A 27,951-nucleotide genomic window follows, 5' to 3' on the forward strand; every position below is an offset into this window, starting at 1 on the left:
AGTATCTCGTTACCACTAATACAGAAGGAAGGATTGTATGGGGGTGTTTCTTCATTTCCTTAATAGTCTGACATAACAAGGAAATCCCTTCTCACCCAGTGATCAAAGGAATGAGTGTTCCATGTGAAAGGATACAAGGTCTAGTAAATATATGAATACTTTGTTGTGCTGTTAATAGCCTTGAGATGAGCTGTGACTCTCTCCTGGTGCTGGAGAAAGTGAGGCTGTAAATGAGGATGATCTATCAGGAGCTGCCAGCTCCATCAGGCAGGGGAGAGGAGTGGGATGGGGAAGGAGGAGAGCAGAGCCCTGGCAGTGGTGGAGCAGGGTGTAATGCCTGCTCTGGGCCATGCTGATGGGCCAAGTGGGAAGGAGAATGGGCCCTAAGTGGTGCTCCTCACTCCTCAGCATCCTCAAGGCACACAACGTAATTTCAGTTGTATTAACTTTTGCAGAGTAATTAATTTGGCTGTCATGATGCAGCCATGAAACTGTTGTAATTAGAGTCTTCTTCAGTTGATTTGAGAAGGGCAAAAGTATTGCCTTGGATTAAGTGCAAACGTTCACATAAATACTTGGTTGTATGGGTTTTATTAGCTACTTAATAAGATGGTAATGATGGCTGAAACTTGAAATAACTCTTAGAGGACACTTGGTGTGGTCCTTGCATACATGTGTCAGGTCCTCTAGAACAGTAACTTGACTTTGTAGTTGGGCCATGGCTTCACACTGGAGGCACAGGACAGGCTCTCCAAGGTCCCATCAAGAAGCTTGTATGGGTACCTCTTCTCCTAGAGCTGTAAAGCTAAAATGTTTCTCTAACAAAGACACAGGCACAAATTTCCCAGGCAATTTGTGGATTCCCCCTTCCTGGAAGTATTCAGGGCCAGTCTGGATGGGGCTTGGAGCAACTTGGTCTAGTAAAAAGGTATCTCTGGCCATGGCAAGGGGGGTTGGAGCTGGATGATCCCTTCTAACCCAAACCATTCTGTCACTGTTTATTAGTCAGATATTGATCCTAATGGCTGCTGTTTGGGCACTGAAAGGTGCCAGACTGACAAAAGCAAGGAAAAATTGTCTCCTCATAGAGGGATGACACATAAATGAGCTTCACATACCCACCATCATGTGTGTGTGTGCTAGAAGGAGCTCCTTCAGAGCCTTCAGTCCATGGCTCCTTTCTGCCAACTCCATTTCCAACTAGGAACACTTCTGAAGGTTGTTTTTTTTTTATGGTGTAGATACCTATCTGGTAGGAACTGGAATGAAACCAGCACCTCATTTCAGGTGAGCAGATGGTAATGACTTTCAGCCACATCAGACCTAGGCAGACTCAAGCTAGTGACCTCTTCTGTAGTGTTGGTTGTTTCCCTGAACATCACAATATCTCCAAGGCAGACACTCTCCCAGCTATGTAAAGCTTAAGTGCACTATTGATGTTCCAAGTCCTCATGACAACTGCTGTTGGCATGATGTTGCTCTCATGGTTACAAAAAATGGGCTTTTAAAGCAATTTCCCAGCAGTTTTCCCACTCCTGACTTGGTGACTCTGTGCATCATTTGTCCCCCCCAGTATATCTGAGAACCAAATGAGCCTTCCTTTATTTTCATGGTTGATGCTTGTCTCTTGCTCACAAACATTTTGCATTTTGCACTGATTACCTTAAAAAGGCATTTAAATGGCAATCAATAGACTACATCAATTTCCTTTTGGCTCTCAAAGGACATTTGTCCATATTGGAAAGGAAAAGAAAGACCCTCTCCTTACATAGTTATTAAATACAGCCTCAGATTTAGGACTCCAGAAAACCTCTTTCTTGAAAACCAACAAAGGCCTGTAATAGAAAGCACTTTCAAATCACTGTTCCTCTATTTAAAGGTGTGTCTGTAAGAATTAACTTCTTCTAATACATTAAATTAAAGCTTCAGCATATCTGAGCAGCTTATCAAATGTAACACCATTTAATCCATATTCAGCACTGAGGCTGAGTATAATACCACAGTCTAATAGGTTGCAGTCCTCCAATATGCCTATATTCAAAAGGCATGACCTTTACAACTGATTAGTAATTCTTATGTAAACTTGCTGTATTTAAACTTCAGCAGAAACAGAACATGTCTCTGGACTTTTAGAAAGAGAAATTGCCTTTGAACTTCTGGTGGTTTCTTTTAATTGATAGCAGATGTCTGTGTTAAGAGGCTTCTGTCAAATAATTTGCAAAGGATGTGGTTGGTCACTGGCAGTGCCCATTGACCCACTAGTACCCTCTAGTGAGAAACTGCTACTGCAGAAATTGTCCTCAAAATTGATCTGATCAGACTTTATAGGCTGAAATATTGAGGCAGGTAACATTTAGCCAGGTCTTGTATTAGGTCTTTCTGGCTTTTGTGAGAAGAAGGGGACTCATGTCTCACCATCACCAACATAGTTAATCACTGCTAAATAAAATTAAGAGGAGAAAGGAGGCCTCTTATTGTAGAATTTTATATTTTTCCTAGTAATGGTTTCAAGGATGTGCAAGACAAAACAACTCTACTATCCAATGCCTCCCTGTGCCTCAGATGAACCAACTTGCTGCTCTAATTTTTCAGTCAGTCAGCTTCTGATTTTTTTCTCCTGGACATGGCACTAATTTCTAGGCCTGTTAGAAGTGTAATAGGAAGGCCAAAGATTCTTTGGACATGATGGTTTCTGCTCTTACAGTTGGTTTACAGTGATGTTGCCTCTGCTGTTGATGAGGACTTTAGGCTCAATGCCTGCAGGAGTCAAGCTGACAACCTCCAAGCACAGCTTAGATACTTCAGGTACTATTTTTAGGAACTTTTTGCAACTTGGTACAAAATTCACAGCTAAGGCTATAGTCTCCATTAGTGTGGAGTGATGTAGGGGCATCAAGGTGCCTGCTCATGCTTCCCTTTTTCCTCCTCTGTTAAAGCTTCACTTCCCATTTGGATAGCCTGCCCAGACACTTCAGTAACATTTTGCTCTAGTTAATGTTTTGCAAGAAGACAATAGTGTTCTCTTACACCTTGTACAGCACTGGAAATTCCTCTTCATCAGTTTTCTCAAAAAGTTTGTTTCCAAAGAACCTCAAAGGTTTCTTTCCAAACTGGGTTCAGATGTAAGACCTTCCTGGACTTCATACATCCATAAAATATGATACAAAACCACAGGTTTTAGGACAAGGGAAGTCATATTAAAGGATGGCCCCTAATGTTATACCCCTTTTTCTCTCTTCTTGGTTTCATCAAGTCTGAATAGTTCAGCAAGAGATAAAAAAGCACGAGATGTCCTGGCAAGAGGCTTTGCATTTCTGCCTGCAGCTCTGGTTGCCCATGCTAAGAAAAAGTTCCTTGACATGGAAAGAGATACCAGAAAAAACCTGAATATGGTAGAGGGACAGAGTGAAAGAAGAAATTAACAAATTGAGCTCACATTCCTATGGTGATTTTGAACTCCCTTCCACTAAAAGCACTTGAGGTTCCTTAACCTCCCCTCCTGTTCAGGCTGTGCTGGGGGGCTGCAGAGTGTCCCTCCTGGCTCTGAAGAGAGAGAAGGGCACCATCCCTGAGCTGTCAGGGGGAGAGGGAGGAATAAATGATCCTAATGTGTTCTGGAGCACTAGCATATTACACACAGCCATAAGATAAAGAGCTCATTGCTTTCCTCTGCTGATAAGGTTGTGTGAAGACAAGGGAAGGGAAATAAATTTTACCAGCAGGCAGCTTAGGTGAGGAGAAGCCTTGAATTATGAACCGATAGCTGCCATGTGATTTTTATGCATTCTCTGCAATCAAACAATATTGAGATCATCATTAGAGCCTATTAAAAACACCCCAGTGAACTCAGTGCATGCAGCACTCCGGGTTTCATCTGTAGTTAAACTCTTTGATTTTTAATTTCAAAATTTATTTTGCTAGTGAAGATGAAGGACTTGTTTTTAGCACAGGATTCATACAAATGCTTTGATTTTGCCTTTGGAATAAAACTGTGATTAGCAGTTTTAAGCTTTCTGTGTTCCTGGAATCAAGCAAAACAACACAGTCATCTTAACAACTGCATGACAAAAATACTGAAGTGTGAGTGTACGTATGGGCTTTGAAGAACAGAACATCACAGAAAAGTGATAGCTTTGAATACGAGCTGTGTAGATCTTTTCTAGGCAACATGTCAGAGATTAATCAAAAAAATGACCGTGGCTTAACTGTTTTTCAACACAGAAAGTGTAAAAAAATTATTCACCCATATTTTCACTCCCCCCTGTTTGATATAGGTGGGGGTTCTCAGAAATATTCAAAATGTGAACGTAATGTGTGCAAGAGAGATCAGAGCCTCTCCCATCACTGGAATGATAGATGGTCTGCTTGTGGGGGAGGCTTCTCCTAATCTATTGAACCTCCTTTGTGCCCCATGACTAACAGGCAGTTTTAAGGACAGCAGGAAATCAAATGTGACATAATTACAAAAGAAATGGTTTCCCATGAAGTCATCTAATGTCTTTAAGCCTGTGGATTGGTGAGGAAAATGTATCCTTACAGGAACTGAAATTAACAGCTCATCCATCATCCACTCCTTGGAAAGAAAGCATTCTGGTGGACCCAGGGTTCAGGTGGCTCAACCATTTTTCTAATCTCAGCAGACAAGCCAGGATTCAATGAAGCTTTCAATCCACACTTAATAACAAATATTTGAATAAATCTCTCCTCTATCTCCAATAACAGATGGCATTTGTCTCTCAGCTCTACTTGCCTTGGTGGTGCAGGCTTTCCAGCTCACCTGTGTCTCAGGACTGCTCAGCTGTTCTCTGCAGGGCTACAGGGGTGCTCAGATCCCTTGGTCCAGCTGTGCCCCTGGATGCAGCCCATGGCTCAGCAGCCAGCAGTGGGTTAATGCCATGGCTGTGTCTGAGGCAAGCAGAGAGTGCCACGGGGAAAAATCACTTGTTGTTTGAGAGCTCTGCTTTTTGGAGAGCAGATCTAGGATCATGGTAATGACATTGCCCAAGACAGAGAGGCCCCTGGTTTTTCAAGTCTCTCTACTCTACGTGATGCTGCTGTCTCACATTAATACGTGCTCATTAGGGATTCGTTTAAAAGCCATGGGTGCTGATATGTTACTCACAGTGCTGCTACTCTGACTTTTCCATCCTTCAAAAATACATGAAGGTTTAGAAACTCTAATGATGTGAATCTGAAGCATCCCCTCTTGCAGTCCACTGGGGTTTCTCCACCATTGCCTGTATCCTGGCCTATTTTGTCTGGAGATGGGAACTGATTAGACCTGACAGCGTTCAGATCGTGTGCTGGAAACGCCATTCTCTGTTAATTTATTACGGGCCAAATCCAGAGCAGGGCTGGTGTGCTGCTCAGTTGCCCAGACAAGACTAAATGTGTCACTGCTGGAAAGATGCCCCTTAGCCTGCAGGCTGACGTAATCCCTGCCTCTGGCCAGCTTTGGGTGCATGCAGACAGACAGACAGACAGACAGACAGACATGCTGAGAGCCCTGCTGCTCCCCGGTGGTGCCAGCCAGTCCCTGTCACATCCCACACTTCCTTGGGGTGAGCCCTCACAGAGCTGGCTCTGGCCATGAATCTCAGAGGTTTTACAAAGGCAGCTTGTTTCTGTGGAAAGGCTCCCATTTCAATCTCCTGATCAGTACTGGGCAGCAGGCAGGAATGGATGGCAGCAATAAAGTGGGGAGATGAATAAAAGCGTAGTCTGCAGTTCAGTGTTGTGCCAGTAAAGGGTGTCTTAAAATCTTGATTTACATTCTGCTACTCAGGCTGTTACTGACATGTTGGTGATGAGGTCTGGTTACAGCCAGAGTGACTCTTTGCTTCTCTGTCTGTACAAGCAGAGAAGATTCCTGTTAAAGGACCTCCAGCACACTGCCTGCTGACACAGCTCACATTTTCAAAATGGCCATGAGTCACAGGAAAAGAAAACTCTTATAATTTTTGTAAGATAAAGTTTCTTTTGTAGCCAAGCCACTGTGTATGTCACAGGTGGAGCTGTAGTGTGGCTGAAGCCTGGAGGGGTTTTTGCCTGGGTGTGCAGCACTGTTGTTCACCCTTCTTCCTCACCACTGCCTCCAGGAGCTCACTGCTGGGCTACATCCCTGCTCCACTCGGTGGGAATACTGCCCCTGGGTCTGAAGGCTCTCTTCAAAAGGGAGTGACTGTCCTCACAGCTGCCATACAGGGATTGTCTGAACCTTGATTTGTGGGATCCTAGAGGAAAGCAGCACCCCTGGGCTTTGTGGTCCTGATTCTGCAGCTCTCTGTGCTTCATGTGCCCCAGTTGGGAAAGGAAAATGCCATTTCTATAGCTGAAGTTATCCTTGAACAACAAACTAACATGACAAGATCTCCCATAACAAACTTGACTGTGAAATATTATTATTCACCAGGTCACTCTTTCTTTTACATTTATGCATCTGTCAGCAAAGATTTGCCTACATATGCACGCTTGAACCTTGCTTGTCTGTGGTATCCCACAGATGCAAAAACCATGGATAGAGTTGGGTAGATTTAGGGCTTGGTCTTGCCAGAAGAGAAATGCCCTGTGCATGCTCATTGCATCTGACCTACTTTCCTCTGCCGAGAATGCAGTAAGAGGTTCATGTCATGATGAGATTGATTTTTCTGTCCATATAGGTAAGTAAATTGCTGGCATCACAAGTTATCTGTGTCTAAAAGCTGTGGCATTGATCTATTAGACTTTGCCCCATGACCTTCAGTAAATGACATCTCTCTTTTCATGTCCACACTTAGGGAAATAATGGTGCCCTTTGGCCTCTGTGAGACCTATTTTTGCTTTCTCAGGAAAGAGCTTGGAAATTCCAGGCAGAGAAATCTTACTAAAAATATTTATCACGTTCTTATTATTAATGTAGCATCAATAGGCCAACTTTCATGTGCCCCAGAGCTGGGGGCTCAAACCACTGTCCCTTCTTCCTCCCTGGAAGCAGCTGTGTCAGGGGGGACTCAATGCCAGGCTTGTAGGGCATCAAATCAAAGCTTGATCCAGAAGACCAAGCCAGCAGCAACCACTCCAGTGTGGTTTGTTGTACTGGAAGTCCAAGAAAGCCACTGCCTAAAAAAGGTGGATCTCAAAGTTATCCCCAGGACAGGCAACAGCAGTGGTACCGAGGCATTTTTTTTACTCCTGTTTAGTAACTTGCTTTTTAATGGTTCATAAGCTACTGAATTCATTAGCTGCTGGGTAAGAGCTAATTGCACGCATGGAAGAAAAGCAATGAGTGATGATAATGAAGCTAAGGTTCACACTTAACTACCTAAGTTCATATCAGTGAGGCATGCACCTATATAAAGGCAGCATGTGTTATTCAGATTAAATTCCTGCACTGGTTTTAGTGCAGACCTTTGTGTTTTGTATCAGCAACATCTGTCTGACTTAGGGCTATAAATTTCCCTTGTTAAAGAGCTATAAAGTGGTCACAGGGCTGGTGTAGCAGAGGAGTGTGTTAACTCTGCTGCTTTAGGTCTGTTACCAATGTCCCTGCCTGCCTTTTTGTTTGTGCCATGGTGAGGATGCTCCACCCACTTTTCCCTTGTCTCACTCCCATGTGCTTCACGTCCCTGTTGGATTTACTGGATTTCAATATGTGCTGGCTGCCTTGCTCCAAAGTATATTAAAGTTTGCATATATAAATTAATTTTAAAAGTAAAATTGAATTGGGTGAATTTGGCTCTTGACTGTATGAACAGCCATAAAAGAACATTTTGAGCTTAACTGCTGGGAAATAATTTCCTCGTGCTTGTCGTAAGAAAGAAAAGATCATTGTGATCATTCTAGTAAAAATACAGCTCCAAGGTACATGAGGGGGACAGTGTGAAGGAGATTTGCAGGATGTGGAGAAGGTGGCAGAGAAGGCAGAAATCTTATAAAATAGACAAAATAACATCCTTTGACTATAGAGGCAAAATGCTGTTTCATACCAATATAATAGCTTCAGTGCTACTCAGTAGTGAAAGGAGGTGATGTAACATCACTTTCAGCAGAAGTGTGAGACTGATGTCCACAGAGGGGTGGAAGGAATTCTGTGAATGGGAGAAGGCTTCAAACACAAAGATATTTTAGAACTAAATTTACCAGTGTCAAGAAATCATCCAAGATGTGCTGGGTTTTGCAGTCTGTCACTGGGTGATCTGGGATGTGCAAAAGTGAAACAAGGCATCTGGTCCCACTCAGCTGAAGACAGGTTTGTGGGTGCTGAGGTTTTTTTGTTGGATGGAATGAGGAAATAATTACAACTGAGAGGTAACCCTGCCTCCTCCCACTGCCTGTGCCACACTATCAGCCCCTTGGGTGCTATGGGACTCTGTGAGTTGGTTTGATATTTATTCCAGTACTGGAGGCAACCACAGTAGGAGAGTTAGAATGAAAGATAGTGTTAAAATTGTGGACTGGTTGAATTGTGGACTGGTTTATCTTTCAAGATAAAGTCGTTCCTACCCAGAAGCAATGTGGATTTATGTATGGGTTAGTAATGGGCCAAACCAAGTGACTCCTCAGCTGCTGGCTCTGCTGACACAGAAGGGAGCTGCTGGCACCCTTGCACTGAGATGTGTGTGTGTGGCTCATACTTCTGCATAAACATCTCCAAATAAAGAAAAAAAGCAACACTCTTCACAAAGGCCAGCTCTATTTATATCTGCAGTAAGGCTGCAATAATGAAAAGACACTTTAATGTGTCCCAAGGCCTAGATGAAACACTGAAAATGTTGCTTTAAAGAAAAAAATGATAATAATATCCCCTTGAAATCCCAGGGAAATGTATGTGGCAGACTTCTTGAGAGCAATATCAAAGAACTGAAATAGGAGTCGCAGAACATAGGGAGTTACTCCAGTTATGGGCTTTGAATTGGTTTAAGTCTTTGCTTTTAAGCTTTTTATCTAGATATCTCTTTAAAAGTAACACTTTAATGAGAGGGAAAATGTTTTACTGCCACTGAACTCTAGCAGCAGTTGCAGATCTGTCAGACCTTACCTTATTTTGGAGTGTAAATCCTTTCTCTACAGTTGCTCTGGCTGTCTGGCCCCCCTCGTGGGTGTCAGACTCCTTGGAGGGCACATGGGGGCTGGCAGGGATGGCACAAATGTCTGCATAGAAGAACAGACAAGTAAAAATGTTCTTTCAGCACAAGATTTGCAGCTTCAGAGTTAGAAAGTTAGAAGGGGAAGAAATTTTCCTTGGGTTTAATCTTGTAGGATGCTTCTGGAGTTTGTTTGTTTGTTTTTTATTTCATTAAGCAATGGGAAAAGGAAAATATTTACTGAAAATACCATGTTTGATTCATCTTCCTGTGTCTTTCACCAGGTCACCTGGTTGTGTCATGTCATTGAGCAGGTGATTACAGGGTTCCTGGGGCAGAAAATGCCCTTAAGCACTTCTGAGTGGGTTTTCAGACTCCCCAGCTGCTCTGGTGGCACTGACCCTTTCTCTGAGAAGCCTCTTCATAAATTATTATTTGAGCTTCATCATGAATTTAGGGGAAATGCTGCAGAGAGCAGTTCTAACCAAACTCCAAGCAGCAGCCAGAGCCTGTCACCTCCCTCGTCCCACTCCGAGGACATCCACGGATCCTCACCCAGGCTCCCCAGCCAGGTTCTGGCAGCTCCAAAACCAACACGTGCCCGGTGGGTTTTATTTTAACCCTTCCCAGTTCATACCTGCTGTGTTCATTTTTAGCTTGCATTTTTGTCTGTTTCTATTAAATTGGAATGCTGTCCTCATTTAGGCAATTTGATAAGATAGTATGAAAATCCCACTTGGCAGAAGAAGAGGTGGTCAATAATCATCTAGAACGTACTGATTTTTATTAACCCCATCATCCAAAAGCGTTAAGTGAAGGGAGAAAGCTGAGGCTTTTTGTTAAAGCTGAAAAGAGATCCAGTTTTGAGTCATGGAATTTGGGGGTTTTTTTGAAGTCTGAGTGATGCTATTCACCCTTTGCCCTTGGAGCAGGGAATTGCTTTGTTTGGAGTGGTTGCAGCCCTGAGCAGGCTGCTGGCACTCATCAGATAACTGTTATTATTAACAATGCACAGATGTATTGGCAATGGCTTTTAGGTAGTCAGGCCAGCTGGAAAGAGTATGAAAGAACTTATTAAAGGCAGATACTCCGTTAGAAGATGAAAAGAAATTCTGGTTTATCTGTATAATTAAAGACACACTGTGGAGGAAAACAAGCAAAAACCCAGGTAGCGCATGCGCGATTCTGAAGGCCAAGCTTCAGCTTCTTGAGAGAAACAAGGAACAGCCAAGCTGCATTTTTACCTGCTTTTGTGCCTCGGCTGCCCATTTGCAAGTATAAATGTGTCAGTATTATTTCTGTTAAAAGAAGATGAAGGTCTTAAGGGCAAGCACCTTGAAAACGGGAGACGCCAGAGCTGCTCCCGCAGTCTCGAGTTTGGCCCGGCCAGGCTGTGGTACCGCCCGGTCTCGGGGAGCCCAGGGGCAGTGCCATGCTATGACTCTGCCTGTCCTGCCTGCTTTCCCCTTCCTGCCTGCTCTGCCCCTGGCTCCTTCCCTGGGCAGGAGGGATGGTGGCAGCTGCTGAGGTGGCAGCCACGTTCCTGCAGGGCACGAAAATGGCGGCAGCCACGTTCCCGCAGGGCGTGAAAATGGCGGCAGCCACCACCTCTGATGGCCTGAGGGTCCCCACGGCCCCTCCAGGAGGTGCCGGGGAGCAGGGTTGTGCCCTGAGCAACTCCTGGCAGGGAAGGAGGTGTGGAAATGCCCACAGGCATCAAAGGGATTGATTGATTGATGGAAAAGCAGAGTCCCACGTCAGTGGGCTGGGAGAGGTGCAGTCAGTGGTAAAGGAGCTGCAGCCCTTGGGTTCCTGACAGAGCCCAGGGACCCATCTCTCCTGGGCAGGACTGGCACTCCACAGCTCTGCCATTCCACAGCTCTGCCATTCCACAGTTCTGCCATTCCACAGCTCTGCCATTCTGCCTGAGGTGGGCAAAACGTGTGGGCAGAGGTCCAGGCATGGATCCTGCCTCAGATCCCAGGCTCAGCCCGGGCTGTCCTGCGCTGTCTGGGGAAGCCAGGCAGACCCCCAGATTCCTTCTGTGACCTGTGTAAGGCCCATTTCAGGTCCCATCTACAATCCCCTTCCTCCCACCACTCCCTCGCTCTTGTTGGGGCACAAACAAAGCCCTACAGCCCAGAAATGCTCTGAGCTGAAATCCCTCTTGCTCGTTTTTTGCACCCCTGACGAAGCTGACCTGTATTGTTGTCTCTCTGATTGCCTGTTGTTGATGGGGCTAATTTTAATTGGTTTTCATTTTCAGTTGTTTTTCAGATCATCAGGAAGGATAATTATAAGAAAATCTTGCCCTCTGTGCTCCTCCCCATGTGTTGTAGCAGAGCGTGTTAATCTGAAGGGTGGTGAAGGCAGGGCTTGCTCTCCGTGAAATGCTTGGAGGCTGGTTGTTAAGCTTTACATTACTCAAAACACATTAAATTGTCCTGAACGAGGAGGAAACGTGTCTCAATCATCAAGCTAATGGACATTAACAGTCTTCTGCCACAAGTTTAAGGTTGAACTAGATTAAGCTACTGGTTGCCTCATTCCCATTCTGCAAGGAAAGCTGTGGACAGGAATCTGGCAAGGAGTAGGAGGCATAAATTCAAGATACCCACAGCTTGGACCAAAAGCCTTATGTAAATCCTTTGGATTTCCAGACTTCAGAGAAATACAGTTGGCATTACTGCCTTCTGTTGAGCAAGCAGGAAAGTTTAAATGCTCATCCAGGATATGAATGCTAAAGAGTCTGGAGGTGGCTGTAAGATCTGAGAGTGGTTTAAATGTTACTGGTGGGGAAGAGGGAAAGGGAAAGTAACACATTTCCAGGTTTACAAAACCCGTATGCTGAGCTAGAGGCTGTTAGGATTGGCTCAGTCTCAAGGCGTGGAAAGAGGGGAGGAAAAATATGTGTATAAGACACGCAAGCAATAAACCAGCAATTCTTTGAGCTTATTGCTAGTATTTGTGTTTGCTGTCTTTTAAGAAAAATCTTGAACTGAACTTTGAAAGTTTAACTATTGATTAATAAAGGATTTTGTAGTTCCTATATATATAACCCTCATGTGAGCATCACTATTAGAAGCCACTAGTGCTGTGCTGGTCTGTAGTATCATAGGCAGGACATCATTGCTGTCCAAAATGGACTCCTGCTTTGCTGGGAACTTGTAATAAGCCAGTGTCAGTGTTTCCCAGGTGTGAGTTAGCACAAAAAAGCAATGCAGAAGATTTGTGCAAAGAGGAGAGGTTCCTTTTGCATCTGTTGCAAAAGGCCAGGAAGGATTGATGGAAGACATGAAGGCACAGACCCCGGTTGCTGTGCACAGTCAGAATTGTTTATTGTGTTGTTTGTTATGCTGTGTCCTGATATCTATTGGTTGACAATTTTCACCTCAAAGTTCTCTTTCTACTAACATAGAAAATTTCTACTAACATAGAAAGAGACCTTATTCCCTTCCGGAGGCACCTGGTACCAGGACATAACATCATCCAGGTGGCAAATTCCTTAAGTTATTTACAGCTTTTTGTTCTTCTTCAGGGTCAGTGAGTCCCAGGGAACCCGCAGCACTCCTCTATCCCACACAGGCCTTCTCCTCTGCTCTTCTCCTACAAAGGATGAGCTAGAATTTAACATCCTCCCTCTGGTCCTGCAGCAGAGCAGCATGCAGGTGGATAAACCCACCAGAGCACAGGAGCCGAGGTGCTGGGACAGGCAGGGACTGTCCCTCATTCCGACTGCCCAGCTGCCAGTTACGTGGCAATTAGCAGAATAAATCTCTGTGAGAAGTTCCCACCCCTACCTTACCCAACCATTTTGTGGTTGGGTCATTGTTCAGGGGGCAATGTCTCTCCAAGCTACCCTGACTTTTTTGTTTATTCACCTCAACCAGTCGTAGAGTGTTAATTATACCTGAGAGCTGGCTGAGCCCGAGGAGGAGCTCAGCCTCGTGCCCTCGCCAGCGTAACTCTTCATTTCCCTCCTTTCTTCTCTCCCAGAGGTCCAAAATAGCTGTCTATGAGAAAATGTGGTCGTACATGAAGTCGGCCGAGCCCTCGGTGTTCACCAAAACCACGGCGGATGGGGTGGCGAGGGTGAGGAAGTCAAAGGGGAAGTTTGCCTTCCTGCTGGAGTCGACGATGAACGAGTACATCGAGCAGCGCAAGCCCTGCGACACCATGAAAGTCGGCGGCAACCTGGATTCCAAGGGCTATGGTGTAGCAACCCCCAAAGGCTCAGCATTAAGGTGGGTGGAATAATATAACAATCTCCATGTTGTTATAGTATTCCACCTACCCTGATGTATTGTGTTGTCATTTTCTTTCTTGTGGATTTTGAGGTAACTTTTAAAGTTTAAAAAAAAATCTTCAATATTCCATGGAGTTAAATAAGACGGTAAATTATGGTTTTGTTTATTTAATGCATCCATTTTCTTAGTGTTCTCTTCGTGTTGTCCTTTCTGATTGTTTGTAGCTGTTTTAATTTTACAGTTCAATGGCTTTTTCAATTTAAATGGTAAAGCCGAGTTAACCTGCCATATGTGACGAATGTTAACTGCATGATGTGGTGTTCTTGTTACTTTTTTTCTCAAAGACGATTTCCCCATCCCGCACACTTCAGTTTTGAGCAAATGTTATCCTCCATGCCACCTTCCAATATTTAACCCTGTATTTGCTGTACAGACATTTTGATAGCTCCACGTTCTGTGAAATTTTAGCCAATTTGTCCTCTTGTGCTCCTTTTTTTATACGTTACGATTTCCTAAGCATTTGTGCATTTTTTTCTTACAAGTTATGTTTTATCGTTTCAAGAAATGCTGTTAACCTGGCAGTATTAAAACTGAATGAGCAAGGCCTCTTGGACAAATTGAAAAACAAATGGTGGTACGACAAAGGAGAGTGCGGCAGCGGGGGAGGTGACTCCAAGGTCAGCCTCAATGTCACCACAATCGGGTACCTTAGCAAAGAGTAATCGGCAAGGCTGTTATTTTACTTCTCAAGGAAAAAAAAGAACCAAAAAAAAAAAACCAAACCTAAAAAAGAATCCATATTAAAACCATTTGAATAACTGCGGTGGGGGAAAAAAAAGCCATCTTCTAGCCCAGTAGCTCTTTGAAAGAAACAGTCTTGTTTCATGTTGTCAACAGGCTTGGTCAAGCTTGGAAACCTGATTTAACTAACAGATAGTAAGTGTGGTGTTGGTGAGACATATGCAGAGCACATCAGCACTTGTAAGTGTACAAGGAAACAGTGATCACATCTGCCGCCGTACTAACACCCCAGAACAAGGCTTTGGTCCTTCTCTGTCATTGGAGTGGCTTTTGAGAGGGTTTTTTTGTTGTTGTTGGTCTGGAATCAGCTCTGCCAGCACAGACCTGGAGGCAAGAAGGCTCCCTTCTCATTTGCTCTTTTGGGAAGGAGTCAAGGGACCCAGTACCAGCATGCCCTGCTTTGCTGGGCTGAACTGGTGCCACTGGGGCCCTGGAAAGAAGCCTGGTCTCCAGAGAAAATCAGTTTGGGTGGGTCTGAACCTCAGGGAGAGACAGGGTGGCTGCTTCTCTAATTGCAGAGTGGGATGAAGAGTTAGGAGTCAAGCAACAAGCATAGCAAAGACCTAATGTTAAGCAGAGGTGGTGGTCACCCATTAATATAAAATAACAGCAATAATGGCAGTGGAGAAGGAGCTGGAGCTTGCGAGAGGTGAAGCTGAAACAAGAGAGAGGTTGCTTGCAACAGGGAAGTGTATTGATGCCCTGATCTGGAAATGACTCTTAAGAAAAGAAGTTTTCCTAGTTTTGCCTTGAATATTCAAATACCACTTTTTAGAGGGCAGTGACCAGACTCTGCACACAGCTGTGCAGGAGCACTGAGTCAGTGTGTGCTGGGTTTTGAAACAGATGTGGATGACAGCTTGAGTTCCAGGGACAGCAGTGGCAAAGCTGTAGCTGCCTGCTGCTGAGCTGAGCGAGGCTTCCCCAGTCCTCCAGGCAGTCTGTCCTGCAGCAAGACTCTCAAATTTGCTTTAATCAGCTCGTGTGTTGCACAGGTCATCTAGTGGGCTTTCATGTTGCCAACCTGACCCTCTAAAATTCCTGTAGTCTTTCACCTGGTGAGAAGCTGTAGCTAAAGTAGACTGGCTACTATTGGCCCCCTCGGTAGAGGAATTACCAGGAAAATTAAAGTACATTGTTATACTGAAAAGTACTGAGATGAATTTTCAAAGTGGCACTCTCCTATAGCTAGTAAAGCCAGTTCCTTAAGGAACAATAACTCCTAATCTCTCTTATAAAAAATGTTCCAGCTTTGGTCCAAAATCAATAGCAACAGTATTTTCAGTAAACCGCAGTTTTGGACAATTACTGCAAATTACTGCTGCATTCTGCTAATAACAGTTGCTTACAGTTGGCTATGTAGGAAATTACTCAGCTACTCATCTCTGATGTTAGCAAAAACCACTGTGTAATAATATGGGAAGGAAAAGCTCTTGAATTCAGGTTTGTTCAATAGCTGGAAGTCTGCAGTGCTCAGCAGCAGCCTGGAGATGAGCATGAGGTTTTTTTAATGCTTTTCAGCTCTGCTGCTTATCCTCCACACAACATTTTTACATAACATTACACTTACCAGTATATTAAATGTTTAATATTCTCCAGGGATCCAGCACCACAATGCCTAATGCTGCCTCCGTGAAAGAAAACCCTTTGCACAACCCAGCTTCAATGAACTTCATTGCTGTGAGTTCATTGAATTAAACCCAGTCAACTAGTGCTTACTAAGGAAGCTAAAAAAGGATTTTTAAAATGGTCCTAATTAGGGCAGGGGTATCCTTCTTGTGATGAAAGACATTTTACAAAGAGTGATACCATCCATCAGCAAGCAGTTGGCCCTGGTCAGTGGGTGTTAAGAAAGCAGAGGGAGGTGAACGTGATAAGTATCCAGGGCAGAGGGAAGTGGACCAAACATGATGACACGTGTTTTGCTGGTTTAATCTGTAAATCACAAAGCAGTGTCTTTCTGCAGTTTGGCAGAGCCCACTGGCATGAAAGGCAACTTGTTTGTTAGAGCTCCAGACGTCGGCTCTCGGGGCCACAGCTCAGCTGGCAGAAATCCCCAGGGACTGGAACGTGGGTCGGCGAGCTTCTCCTTGGGGGCTGGGGAAATCCTAAGCCAGGGCAGGCAAGGAAGGGGTTAGCTGTTCTTTCTGGATATGTGGTAAAGCAAAGGTTTTAATGTTACTAAGTGGCTTTTCTTCTGAGGTAGCCTTGTGTAGGCACTGGATGCTGCAGGCTGTGGTTGTGGCAGACAGGCAGGTGCCTTCCCGGCAGTGCCAATCCTGAGCCCAGGCTGTGTACTGGTCCCTGGAGCCCTGTCACCCTCTCAGGGACACCGAGCACTGGTCCTGCTCTCCAGGCACCCAAGAGTCTTGCTGGTCTCTCTCTCCTCCTCTCCATCCTCCCTCTCAAAGCCTGAGTTACCCTCGTCTCATCCCATCTCTCCAGTTAATCATTGACGTGAACACAGTTTCATTTATAGAGCATTTTTATTTATTTATTTATTTATTTCCCTTAAAGGAGGTGGTATGTGGGGGGAATTAGGAAGGACGGGGTGGTAAAAGTGCCTCAGGTGGAGATGAAGACTTTTCACCCCATCACCCTGGCTGGCACAGGGATCATTACTCATTCAGGGCAGCTCTCTCTACCAGCTGGGCTGACAGACCCCCTCTCAGCTCAGCCCGTAGAGACCCAAGCTTGGGAAATCCCTGCCCTGAGTTTGTAATCAGCCACTTTCTCCCTGGCGTGTGTTGTTGTGAGTGGTTGCAGACTGATGATGCCAGTTTCTTAAGGTGAATTCCTCTCTGTGACCTGTGTACTCTAGCTTGCTCCAAAAGCCAGAGGTAAGTATGGACCCTGCTTGCTTGTGCATCCTTGGGAAGGACCCAGTCACCCAGAAAATGCCCTCCCCTGCTCGTCCTCCCTGTGGTTTAGCATGCAGTTTGCATGATTGCAAAATGAGATGAATGATTCTAAGTGGTGAGTTCACCTCTTGTTATTGTATCCTCATCACGACTAGAAAATTAAATGATGACTTCAAATTTCATGAGGGTTTTGAGTCTTACAGCAGGAAAAAAAAAAAAAAAAAGGTAATAGTATGACTTTCCACCAGTTTTTTATCTGTTCAGCTACACGAACTGTAAGATTGTTTTAAAAACCTCAGCTGACATATGTCTCATTTTCAGTGCTCCCAGTATGTGCCAGCACTGGTGTGGAGCAGAGGGTGCCAGTCGGCCCTGCAGCATCCTGGATGTTCATACTGCCCTGGTGAAGGGAGTTCCCCCTTTTCAGGGGTGATCCTTATTTAAGAATACATCTGAATGTGCTCCATCCATACGTAATTTGTGTCTGCTGCATGTCCATATGTGTGGACTGACTTGGCTGGTGCAGGCATTCTGGTAGGTGCATCAAAATTTCTTCTCTTAGCTCTCCTAAACGAGGGTGAATTTAGTTTCATGAATTCATGGCAAAATTATGCCATCCTCCAGTTGTCTTATACATGGGAGCTGAGCTCTCAATCGTGAAAGAATGCAAAATAGCAGTTATAAAAAAACATATTCCAGGAAATATGTTACTGTGTATTATGAGTTTGGAAACTAATTATTTTGTTTATTATACAGTCCTATCATCCCAGAGCTGAGTGATGGCTGAATAGGAATTTAACAAGAAGTAGACAAAAGGGGATGCAGACGGCAGTAGCAGGCTGAGTGACTTAAGTGAAACTAATTATTCAGTTGCATAGGAACAATTTTCTGCTAAGATAAATTTCTGTAATTCTTTTGTTGATACATTTCTTGCATTCTTATACCTTCACGGCAACATTTAATGACAACCAGCACAGAAGGAGCTCGTTCAAATGCAACATCTCACCACGTTCACATGCCAGGTTTCTTTGCTGATTATTTGACTTAATTTCTGTAATGTATTCTTTTTTTAGGCTGATGGCTCTTTTGGAGTACATCTGTGAAATGACACACCGTGTAATACTGCTTCATTTTTCAGTTGTTTCTTTTTAATCATAGGATTACATTTATGGTGTGCTAGTAGAGTTCTGCCCTCAGAGCCAGGCTCCATAAAGCATCACATTCCCAAGCCCTTCTGAGCTGTGAGTGTGGCCATTAGCAGATGGGATTTGTCCCCCCCATTTCTCTGGGCTATTTTGCTTTGATACATTTTCAGCACAGTCGTAGCATTTGCAGCATAATTTTTTTAAGTGGCATATTTTTAGAATAAATCTGTTACGCATTATTTTAGATGATACCTGACATCTAAAGAGCCCTGTTGCCAAATGTGGTGTGCTTTAAAGAGAACATTTGGCAAAATGTCTGTCTTTAAAAAGTGCAGCACAATTTATTTGAGCAATTTGTTTGAAATTATGTTCATCAGCATGAATTTACTTGCCACACATTCTACAGGCCTGGGTTACGAGCTGGAAAAAGATAAAATGGCTGGTCAGAGCCAGCAGTAGTAGCACAGAGTTAATTCATGCTCAGAGCTGGGAAAGCAATATAAAATTACTCTATTGTGCAAATTGGTGACAAAGTAAAAAAATGCTTTCAAAAGAAGACATCAAAATATTTTTAATTGACAGCTGTTACTTTGTAGTATATTAGAAAATAATACTGTTTATGCTTTGTGCCAGCAATGAAGTTTTAATGCTCTTGGAGTTCATCAGAGCATTTGCTTAGAGTGTTGCCAGGAAGGGTGGAGAAGCTGCTCTGTTTTGCAGAAATGTCTGAGCTGTCACGTAGATCTTTGAGTATATTTTCCTAGGGATGTAACTGTGAGACTCAAAACAAGAATTTAGGATGAGTGGGTCAGAAAGGAGCTGATGGAGTCAGGGCTGGCATCTGAGAATCAGGAACCATTTTGTTTTGCCTGCGTAACCTTTAGCATCACCAGGATTTGCTTTGCTGCCTTGACAAAACTGGACCTGAGCATGCAAGGACAGACACATCCTTGTGCAGCATTAACCATGGCAAATCCTCTGTCCTGCCTTCATGGCTGAAAGAAATCTTAGAGAGAGACTTGAGACTCATGCACTCTGATAATACCTGTGGTGCTTAAGAGTTAATTTCCATAAATTGCTTGCATTTATCCTGCATTATAAGCATCAGTGTGGGAAAAGCTGAGGCAATGCTCCTTGGGATTAGCAAAGGAAAAAGGAAAACCAGGAGCTCAAAGTGGGTCTCCCAACAGCAGGAGCAGAGCCCTTCTTTTGAACATCTCCCTGGAGGCCTGGGCTTGTCTGTTTCCTCTTTAATGGTAACTGCTGTCACTTAACATACAAAGGGAAAAGTAAATGCCTTTCTTCTTCTTCTTCAAAGCAATTCTAATGTTTCAGCATTGAGCTCACATGGACTCAGGCACTTGTGCTGCTCTAGTGGATTGCTCTACGCTCACTAATCATGGGTTGGACACCTCTAGCTTTGCCCCAGAGCTGTAGCTGTTCTTTGAATGCCTTGTGTAGCCTTTGGACTACACAGCACCGACCTGCAGCCTGCTGAGGAGCCTGAGAGCAGGAGTCACAGAAGAAGCCATCCCCAGAGGGAAATAAATCATAGAAGCCGGGGGGAAAAATGGATGTGTCTAGAGGCAAGAGAAGCAGAAGGTGAGGGGATAGCCCACCCACAAGGTAAGTTGAGTCTCTTGCTCATATCTCTCCAGGTTAGAAAGGATCCAGGCAATGACAGGAAGGGGCCAGGTTGCTGCTGTTCCAGATGTTGTAGGTTTGAGTGTGGCATTAAGCACCTCCTTAGTCTGCCTCCCTGTTTGGGGAGCTCTTCCTCCCCCTCCCTCACCACATCTGCACCTCGGGTCTCAGGCACTGCTTTAAATGAACTGCAGTGACTTGTTAGGGCTTGTGTTTCCTAATCCAATTGGCACCTATTATTGCATTAGCACTTGGCACTTGTATTAAATTATGATCCAGTTAGTACAGACTTTAATTTGTTTGAGCTACGTTTATGAAACATATAAATATACTTTCCTGGAGACAGTTGCTGCTGCCAAACAGAGCCTGAAAACTCTTTGCAGAGAGTGGTGGGACTTGCAGTCTCAGCTGGTGACATGGTGACACTTCTGTCTCTGTACAGGTGTATGCAGTGTGTCCAGGTGCTGCTGTGGCATCAGTGGATGTCTTCCACGTTGCCTCAGTTAAAACACCTGACTTTAAAATGCATACTGAGTTACTGCAGGATTATAGTTAACCCCACAGGTTCCATGAATGAACCAAAAGAACATTATTTATGGAAAAACACAGTAATAAAGACTAGAACAAAGTTCTGCTATGGAGGACTATTGCAGCTACTAAATTGTCAGCAGGAACTAAAAAAAAAAAACAACCCATCCACTAATAGATCATTTGAGTAGCATTCAAATGGCCATTGCAAAAGCTGTGCTCAGCACCCTTTGCAAAGCCTCTGGTTGGCAGGCATTTGCCATCAGAGCAGAACAAAAGGCAGGATGCCTGTGCCATGTGCCCTGCCAGGGTCAGCAATGCCCTCAGAACAGAAACAAACCCTGTGGGCTGACACTGTGTCAGTACAGCACAAACCACAGCTCCTCCAGTCCCTGCTCTGTTGCTGGCACTATTGCAGCATCAACAAATTTTAAAAACTCCATTGTGTGTTATTCCATAGATAAGGTTCTTGTCATCATCCCATGACACCTTTCTGTTCCAAAAGGAACAAAAGAGGCAAAATTTTGGTGACCTCCTGAAGGAGGGTTCCAGTCCTGCTACTGGTGGTGCCCACAGCCCATGCTGGCAGCCATGGGCTGCAGTCCTTGGAGCAAAAGGAACTGCTGCTGGCTCTGCTATAGAGGAAAAGCAGAATCCTTTTGCCAGGGGATTTATCCCTGTGCCCAGAGCCTCCAAGCACTATCCCAGCCATCCCCATGCAGTGTTTCGTAGGTGGCTGCAGGATGTATGGGGCTTGAGGCACCAGGTTTTAATCTTCAAAATTTTGAAAGTTCTTTGTCTTTTCCAACTAGATGGCTTTCACTTTTATCCCTTCCTCTGCTCACCCATAAAGCATCTCAATCCCTCAAATGCTAAATCTTGTAGATGTGCAATTTCTGGTAACATGGGGCAGGGAAAAAAAATTATGCAGGTCTGAAATGGTAACAAAGAGCAACCAAGTGTTCATTCCTTAAGGGAGAAATGGCTGGTGCTTTTTCCATGAATACCAAATGTTCAGTGAGAAGTACAGATCACTTTTTGAGGCAGAAGGTAACAAATAGGAATAGTAAGTGACCATGCTTTTATGCCCATATTTTCAGGGCTCTGTTCACTCCAAATAACTGGAACAAACTTGGTGGGTTTTAATAATGAGTTCGTTTCCATCCAGAATCTTCCCCATCCCTCACGCATGGGTGCATAGCAGTGCATGAGGTTGGGGCATGGAGACATTGCTAAATTGGTAAATTATGACAGGCAGATAGATCTGATCTCAGAAAGAGCAGAGCACTTGGACAATGCATTCACCCACGGGTTTTGTATCTAGTCAGAAGTTATTTCAGTAACAAGATCTGACAAAAAGTCCATTCAGTAGTTACAGATCAGGTTGGGATTTATAGAGCTTGGGGGAATAATGTGCCTTATCTGATTTAGATGGATTCTTAACCTGAAGCAATGCCCTCTAGAGAATAATGTTGGATTTGGTATCTCTTCCTGAATTGTTTCTATCTTTGTATTTTAATGATACCATGATGGTTGTTAGTGAGATTTGTTTATGGTATCCTGTCAAATCAAGCAGAGTGCCCAGGCATTTGTAAGTGCCCTGTGCTGCTGTGACCTGTGGCTTTGAGGGGTTTCTCTGCAGTGCTGGATGCATGGGGCTGAAATCTCAGTGCAGGGCCATGGAGCAGTCGTTTGGGGTCATTCTCCCTGTCCCTTCTGGTATTTACCTCTGAAGGCATGGTAAAGGTGACACTCCCCACATGTCTGCATCAAGCTTCTCACTCTGCTTCCTCTGGAGTTAGTGGAGCTTTGCCACTGATACCAACAGGAACAATTAATTCAGTGTTTTCAGCTGGTTTACCCTAGAGGATTTTAGGAAGTGTTTTGAATTAAGAAAATATTTGTTTGTTTGAGCTTCAGTCCACTTGCCTTTCCTCTGGCATGATGAGGTGGATTTTAGAAACCCAAGCATTTAACATCAAAACTCTTTGATGTTGCAACATTTTGTTGTGCTGACACCAGCAATCCCGGGGATGCTCCAGCCAGCAAGGACATAAGAAACAAGAGAAAAACAGTTATATGAAACAAGTGAGAAATCCATGCTGCAGAACTGAGAGTGCTCTAAATCTGTAAAATTCCTAAATTAAAGTGATTGGGGGAAAATAACAGGTATTTAAAATAGAACAAGTCAAAATACACTTTATAATGTACTAACCATGACCTGGTACCACCATCAACTTTTGCTTCCTTCACATCCCTGGGATTGGACAGGAGCATGAGGAGCCCTTTGCAGGGGATGCAGCTCCAGGTCTGAGCACAGGGTTTAGTCTCAGGCTGGCTGGGAGAGAGGACATCACACTTTGTTAATCTTGCCATCTTCTGAGAGCCAGATTTGCCAGAAATCTCCTGTGGCTTCTTGTTGCCGTGGTCCCAGAGATGGGCAATAAACCTGGCCTAGCCAGATATTAGACCAGATTTACAGCTGTGCTGTGCCCCAGTGGTCTGACACAGCCAGAGCCCAGGGGTGCCTTTGGTGCTCTTCACCCAAGGAACCAGTGCCAGGGTCCATTAGAGCAGAAACAGCTTTGATGTAAATCCCACATCCCGAGTGACAGGCGCCTGCCTTTTCACAGCACTTCTCCAGTCTGATGTTGTACTGATGGAAAAAAACCACCTTAGTGACAACACAGGATTTCACTGTGTGATAGATGCCCTGTTAAACACATCAGGAAGTCGTGTCTTTGACCTTCAAGCCAAACCTTCTTTGCTATGGGCAGGACTCTTGTTGGCCATGTTCACCATATATTTGGACCCAGCCACCATTTGCCCTGTGAAGATGATCCCCGTTGCTTCTGGCCTTATATTTCTTAGTTTCATCACCAAGTGAACTCTCTGTCCCTGGGTAAGACAGCACAGAGCCCTCCACAGTGCCACTTGAAGACATGGACATCCTGCCTCCTTAACACTGCAGAAGCCACCAAGCCAGGTGGAATCAATCAATCAAGCCAGGATCAATCCTTCCCCAGGCTGAGGTGCTCAGCAGCTTTTCAGCAGCTTGTTGTCTGCTCACCTGAGCCTCCTGGCAGAAGTGGAGAAAGAAAGTTTTCAAGACCAGGATCTCTCTCTGCTGGTGCTGTTCTGGTCTTCACTCGAAGTCATGGGTGATTTCTTCACCCTCTACCCTCCAAAAAAGCAGCATTCAGACTCTCAAGATGCTGTGAGCAACAGTACTGAGAAAATGCCCCACTGGAACCTGTACACTGAATACTGCACAGAACATCAGAAACTGGCTGGTGGTAGCTGGAGGAACACCTGCAGTTTGTAAAACCCAGGTGGTGAAAGGTGCCCTCAGGCAGCCCCACAACCTGGGAGATCTGGGACAACCCCTGCACAACTCCAAGGCCTCTAAATTAGTGCTTTGAAGAGTCTTTACATGTTACACCTTTTCTTAGCAGCTCCTTTTTCTGAAAGATTACATCTGAAAATTGTAAACTAGTTGTGAGCAACATTTCATCTGGTTTGAGGGAACAGTGTGCTGTCTGCTGTGCTCATCACTCTCCTTGGCAATGATCATTTTTGGGTATAACATTTATATTACATCCATTAGAGCATGGAATGGGATGTGAATTATCCAAAGCTGTTCCAATCACCACTTAAATCTTTATTGATTGCGAGTAATAAACATAACCACAATGTTGCAGAGACTTCACACCACCCTGACACTGGTTACATGCAGCTGACAATAGTCTAGGGATTATTTGGGTGAGATTTTTGAGGCCCAGAGTGACACTTGCTCTTCAGTCTCACTTCTTCAGTGGTCACTGGCTCTTTTCTGAACCACCTGCTGTGATTTGTGAGGACTAACCTAAACACTGGGGTGCAGAGCCACTGGCAGTAGTACATCCCATCTCTTGTTCCTGGAAAACAGCCCTTTCCTGGCAAGGCTGGTGGCTGGGATGTTGTTTTCATAAATTAACAGCACTTTTTCCAAGAAGCTGCTCAGACTCTTCTGTGAACTCTGAGTACACTCAGGGAAGGGGCTGGTTTGCAGCACCAGCACATAAATACGGTGGCCAGTAGCTGGAATTGGGTTGCCAAAGGACAGCCTGGCCAGCTTTTGCAGTTGCATGTGAGATTTCAGCCTGGGTCTCTTTCTTAAGCCAGTTGAAGCTGCTGTGGTGGCACCAAATAAAAATCTCTGTTTTCACATTGTCTGCGCAGGTGAAATCATAAAAACGAACCTAAAAGGTCATTAATCAAATTAAAAACCTGCTATGATTTATAATTTGAAAGGGGCAGAAGTTATGCCTTTTAACATCTGGGACTAAGAAAGAACTATTTCTCTGATGATTAATTTACTTTTCTTCTGCTTCAAACTTGTTCTGGCCAGAAAGAGATGTTATAATGCCAGCAGTTTTCTCAGTGGAGATAAAAGTTATTGCAAGTTACCTGAAGCTGGTGCTGTGACAAGAGGAGGCAGGGCAAGAAATCCCTCAGGTGGGGTGAGGTTGTCTTGAAGAGAAGTGAGAAAAGAGTAGACTGTTCCCTCTTTTCCAGGGAAAAGAGATAATAATGAACCAGGAATGTAACAGATGCTCTATAAAGAGCATATAGCTGCTCCTGACAAGTCAGCATGGGGAGCATCCTCATCCTGGAAGCAATGCTGTATTTTATGGAAGATCACACAAAGAAGTGCTGCAGGGACTCTGAAATATAGAAGTAGAGGGGGGTAGAATTTTTAAACTCAACCCAAAGCTTTGGGTGTGATTGCAATGAGTGAGTGCACATTGTTTTTCAGAAATCAGTTCTCTCCATCAACGTTGGCCTTATCACTTGGGGCCACCAGAACCAAAGGGTGCAGCAGGACTTTGGGGCTTGTGCCTGGAGCCAAGAGGGGCTGAAATTCAGCAGGGAAGGAGGCCCCCCAGGGCACACAGCAAAGGGAAGAGAAGGTTCCTAAGATGATGCTGTGTTGCATTTGAAAAAAGACTGGCACAGCTTTTTTGCCAGCACAGTTTGTTTTCTAACAGTACCTGATGGCTGAAGAAGAGAAGGCAAACTCCCTGCCAGCACCTCAGCAGGGAGTTCTAGCAGGGAAGCAGAGAAACCAAACCACTAAAACATTGATAAAAGCCACCTGTGTCCCAGGTTCCCAGCTGTAGAGCCTTGCTTGCAGAAGATTTGGATAAAGTGAGATTAGATGGGCACCCATCTTCTCAACATCATGCCAGTCTTTAAACCAACCATAGCAAATGGCTTAATTTGCCACTGGGAGTAAGACTGATCAACATGAGGCTTCGAGTGCTTGTTCTTTGGACTCAAGTCTTCCAGTCTTTTGGAGATGTCAGAAGAAAGATGTTTGTTAGCAGGATTTGGTAAAGCTGCCCAGGAGATTCAACTTCACGTGGTTGAGCCTGGATCAGCCAAACCTACTACATCTGGATGAAAAGCACAAGCAAGCAAACAAAAAAAATTATTCCATTATGGTGAGGAAGAAAACCACTGCAAGTGTCCAAGAATGCCATCCTGTGACATCTGAACCACTGACATCCTGATCCTGGCTGCCTCGGCTCATTGTTTTGGGCATACGGAGCACAACAAGAGAGCACAAGCTCTCAAACCTCTGAACATTTTGCTTTGATAAAAGCATCGAAATAAATAGAGAACTGGCCTGGAAACCACCCGGGGGGAGATGAAAAAGAATCCCATCATAAATTAAAGCAGAGGAAAAACAGGCAAAGCCACCCGGGAAAGGGCTGAGGACCTCATAGGGTATCCTGTACAGCCCAACAACAGCAACCTCATTAAAAATGCAGCTGAAAAAGAACAAAATTATCCCAGAAAATAAGATAAGGAAATGGAAAACTTTTGAGACCCAGAAATGAGTAAATGATCCTCTGAGATATTTTTTGGGGTGGTGCAGTGGCCTGGCGAAGTGGATGGGAGGCTGGGACACAGCCTTCTCCCAGGACCTGGGCAAGTCAGTCTCTTGGTTCTTCTGCCTCTAAGGCAATTAAAAAGAAAAAAGAAAAGCCTCTCAACTGTGCCAGGGCAAGGTATGAAAAATCCCCTCCCTACAGCCAGCAGCCCTTGTGCCCAGAAGAGCCCAACACTTCTTCATGGCAAACAAAACACTTTGCAACTCGGTAGCTTCCAAGCTGCTGGCACAGGCAGGGTGCTGGTGCTGGTGCTGGTTCTGGTTCTGCCCTTTGCTGGGCCAGGCTGAGCTGCAAGCCATGGGACAGAAGACTGACATTCAACATGTGCTGCTGACATTTGGCAAGAAAGATCCCACGAGCCAAACATCCAGTTCTGCACCTCTGTCAGGATCTGGGCCAAAGCTGTGCCTGGCTCTTGGATGTTAAAGTGAACAAGGCTGGGAGCCAAGCAGCTGGAAAACAGACCAGCAGCCAGGCTCATTTTCCATTTTCCAGTATATTTACATAACTCAGGAATCTGGGAGCTGAGGAGTCCCTCCTGCAGCAGCTCTTGTTGCACCCCCATGGGTGAAGGGCTGGACCAGGGCAGCAGAGGCATCACACCTTCACCCATCATCAGGTCACTCCAGTCCTTCTGCACAAGGGAGCATCTTGCCCATCAAGAAGTCTGAGGATTGATATCCTGGAAGCAGATAAAATTGTTCCTGAGGACTTTGATCAAACGAGCTGCATTTTGGTCTCCCAACTGTGGAGCACAAACAAATGCCTTTTCTAGCACATCATGAGGGCTTCATGGCTCAGGTACATGCTGGTCATCCCAGTGTCCTGGAGAGCAGCACAGCAGAGCCAGGGAAGGCTGGGAGAAAAACCTCCAGGTTGTGTGTGCTGATGGGATGGGATGGGATGGGATGAGGTGGGCTAAGGCAGGGAGGGACAGGCTTCTGCTCTGACTTTACTCCCCAGTCCTGGCACAACTTTCCCATCTGGTCCCACCTCCTGCAGCCCCCAGGAAAGGCTCAGTGGAGGTGAAACCCAGTGGGTGGCTCCTCAGTGCTCCTCCTCCTGTCCTGCTCTGCCTGCTCAGACAGACAGATGGAGCAAACCTCCTCCTTCCTACCCATTGAGGTATTGCTGTACCTCACCTGACAAATAGGGCCATGACAAACTATAGTGGAAGCCTAGGCTTAGGCAAATTCCCATCTGTTTAGTTAAGATAATTTTAGTTTACTACTTCTTTTTTTTTTTCTTTTTTGGCAGTTGCGTGTGCACAATTAACTGCAATCTTGGCTTTAAAAAAAAAAATAAAGCACCCTAATTAGCATGTTAAGCTTCCTCATTTCCCAATACTGTATAATGTTGTGAAAGCTAATCTATAATGTATTGGGTGTTATGCAAATTTTCTGTGCTCCATATGGGGTTTATAAAGGCATGCAAATTAAAAATAGTGTTCAGAATAGGACCGGGGGGAGGGGAAAATTTGCACAATAAAATACGCAGATAGGAGAAAAGGTGTTTATAACCTTCTCCCTATTGTTTGTGTATTCTCAGCTGCACTGTGCTTTTCAAAGCAGAGAGATGTATTTCATAAAATCTCTCCAAATCGGATAGTTTTTAAATTACATTTAAAACAAGAGCAATGATCCACACCACTCTTTCTGCTGGGGTTTGTCACGGGTGGGCAAAGGCCCTCATTGCAATCATGCAAGGTTCCTTGGAGCCTTTTT

At 44.6% G+C, this 27,951-nt stretch overlaps 1 protein-coding gene across 5 annotated transcripts in view; it reads left to right on the top strand.

Moving 5' to 3' along the window:
• GRIA3 (glutamate ionotropic receptor AMPA type subunit 3) overlaps positions 1–27,951 on the top strand; it is a 145,862-nt gene that overhangs the window by 110,641 nt on the left and 7,270 nt on the right. For 3 of the 5 annotated variants that reach the window (XM_071757473.1, XM_071757472.1, XM_071757475.1), the window contains exons 13-14: positions 13,059–13,306; positions 13,872–13,986. In XM_071757473.1, coding sequence (XP_071613574.1) covers positions 13,059–13,306; positions 13,872–13,986 — 363 coding nt within the window. The remainder of the gene's footprint in view (positions 1–13,058; positions 13,307–13,871; positions 13,987–27,951) is intronic. The other 2 variants (XM_071757474.1, XM_071757476.1) reach the window with 1 other exon arrangement.

This window comes from Heliangelus exortis, chromosome 14 (genome assembly GCF_036169615.1).
Source record: "Heliangelus exortis chromosome 14, bHelExo1.hap1, whole genome shotgun sequence".
In the NCBI taxonomy this organism is placed as follows: Eukaryota; Metazoa; Chordata; class Aves; order Apodiformes; family Trochilidae; genus Heliangelus; species Heliangelus exortis.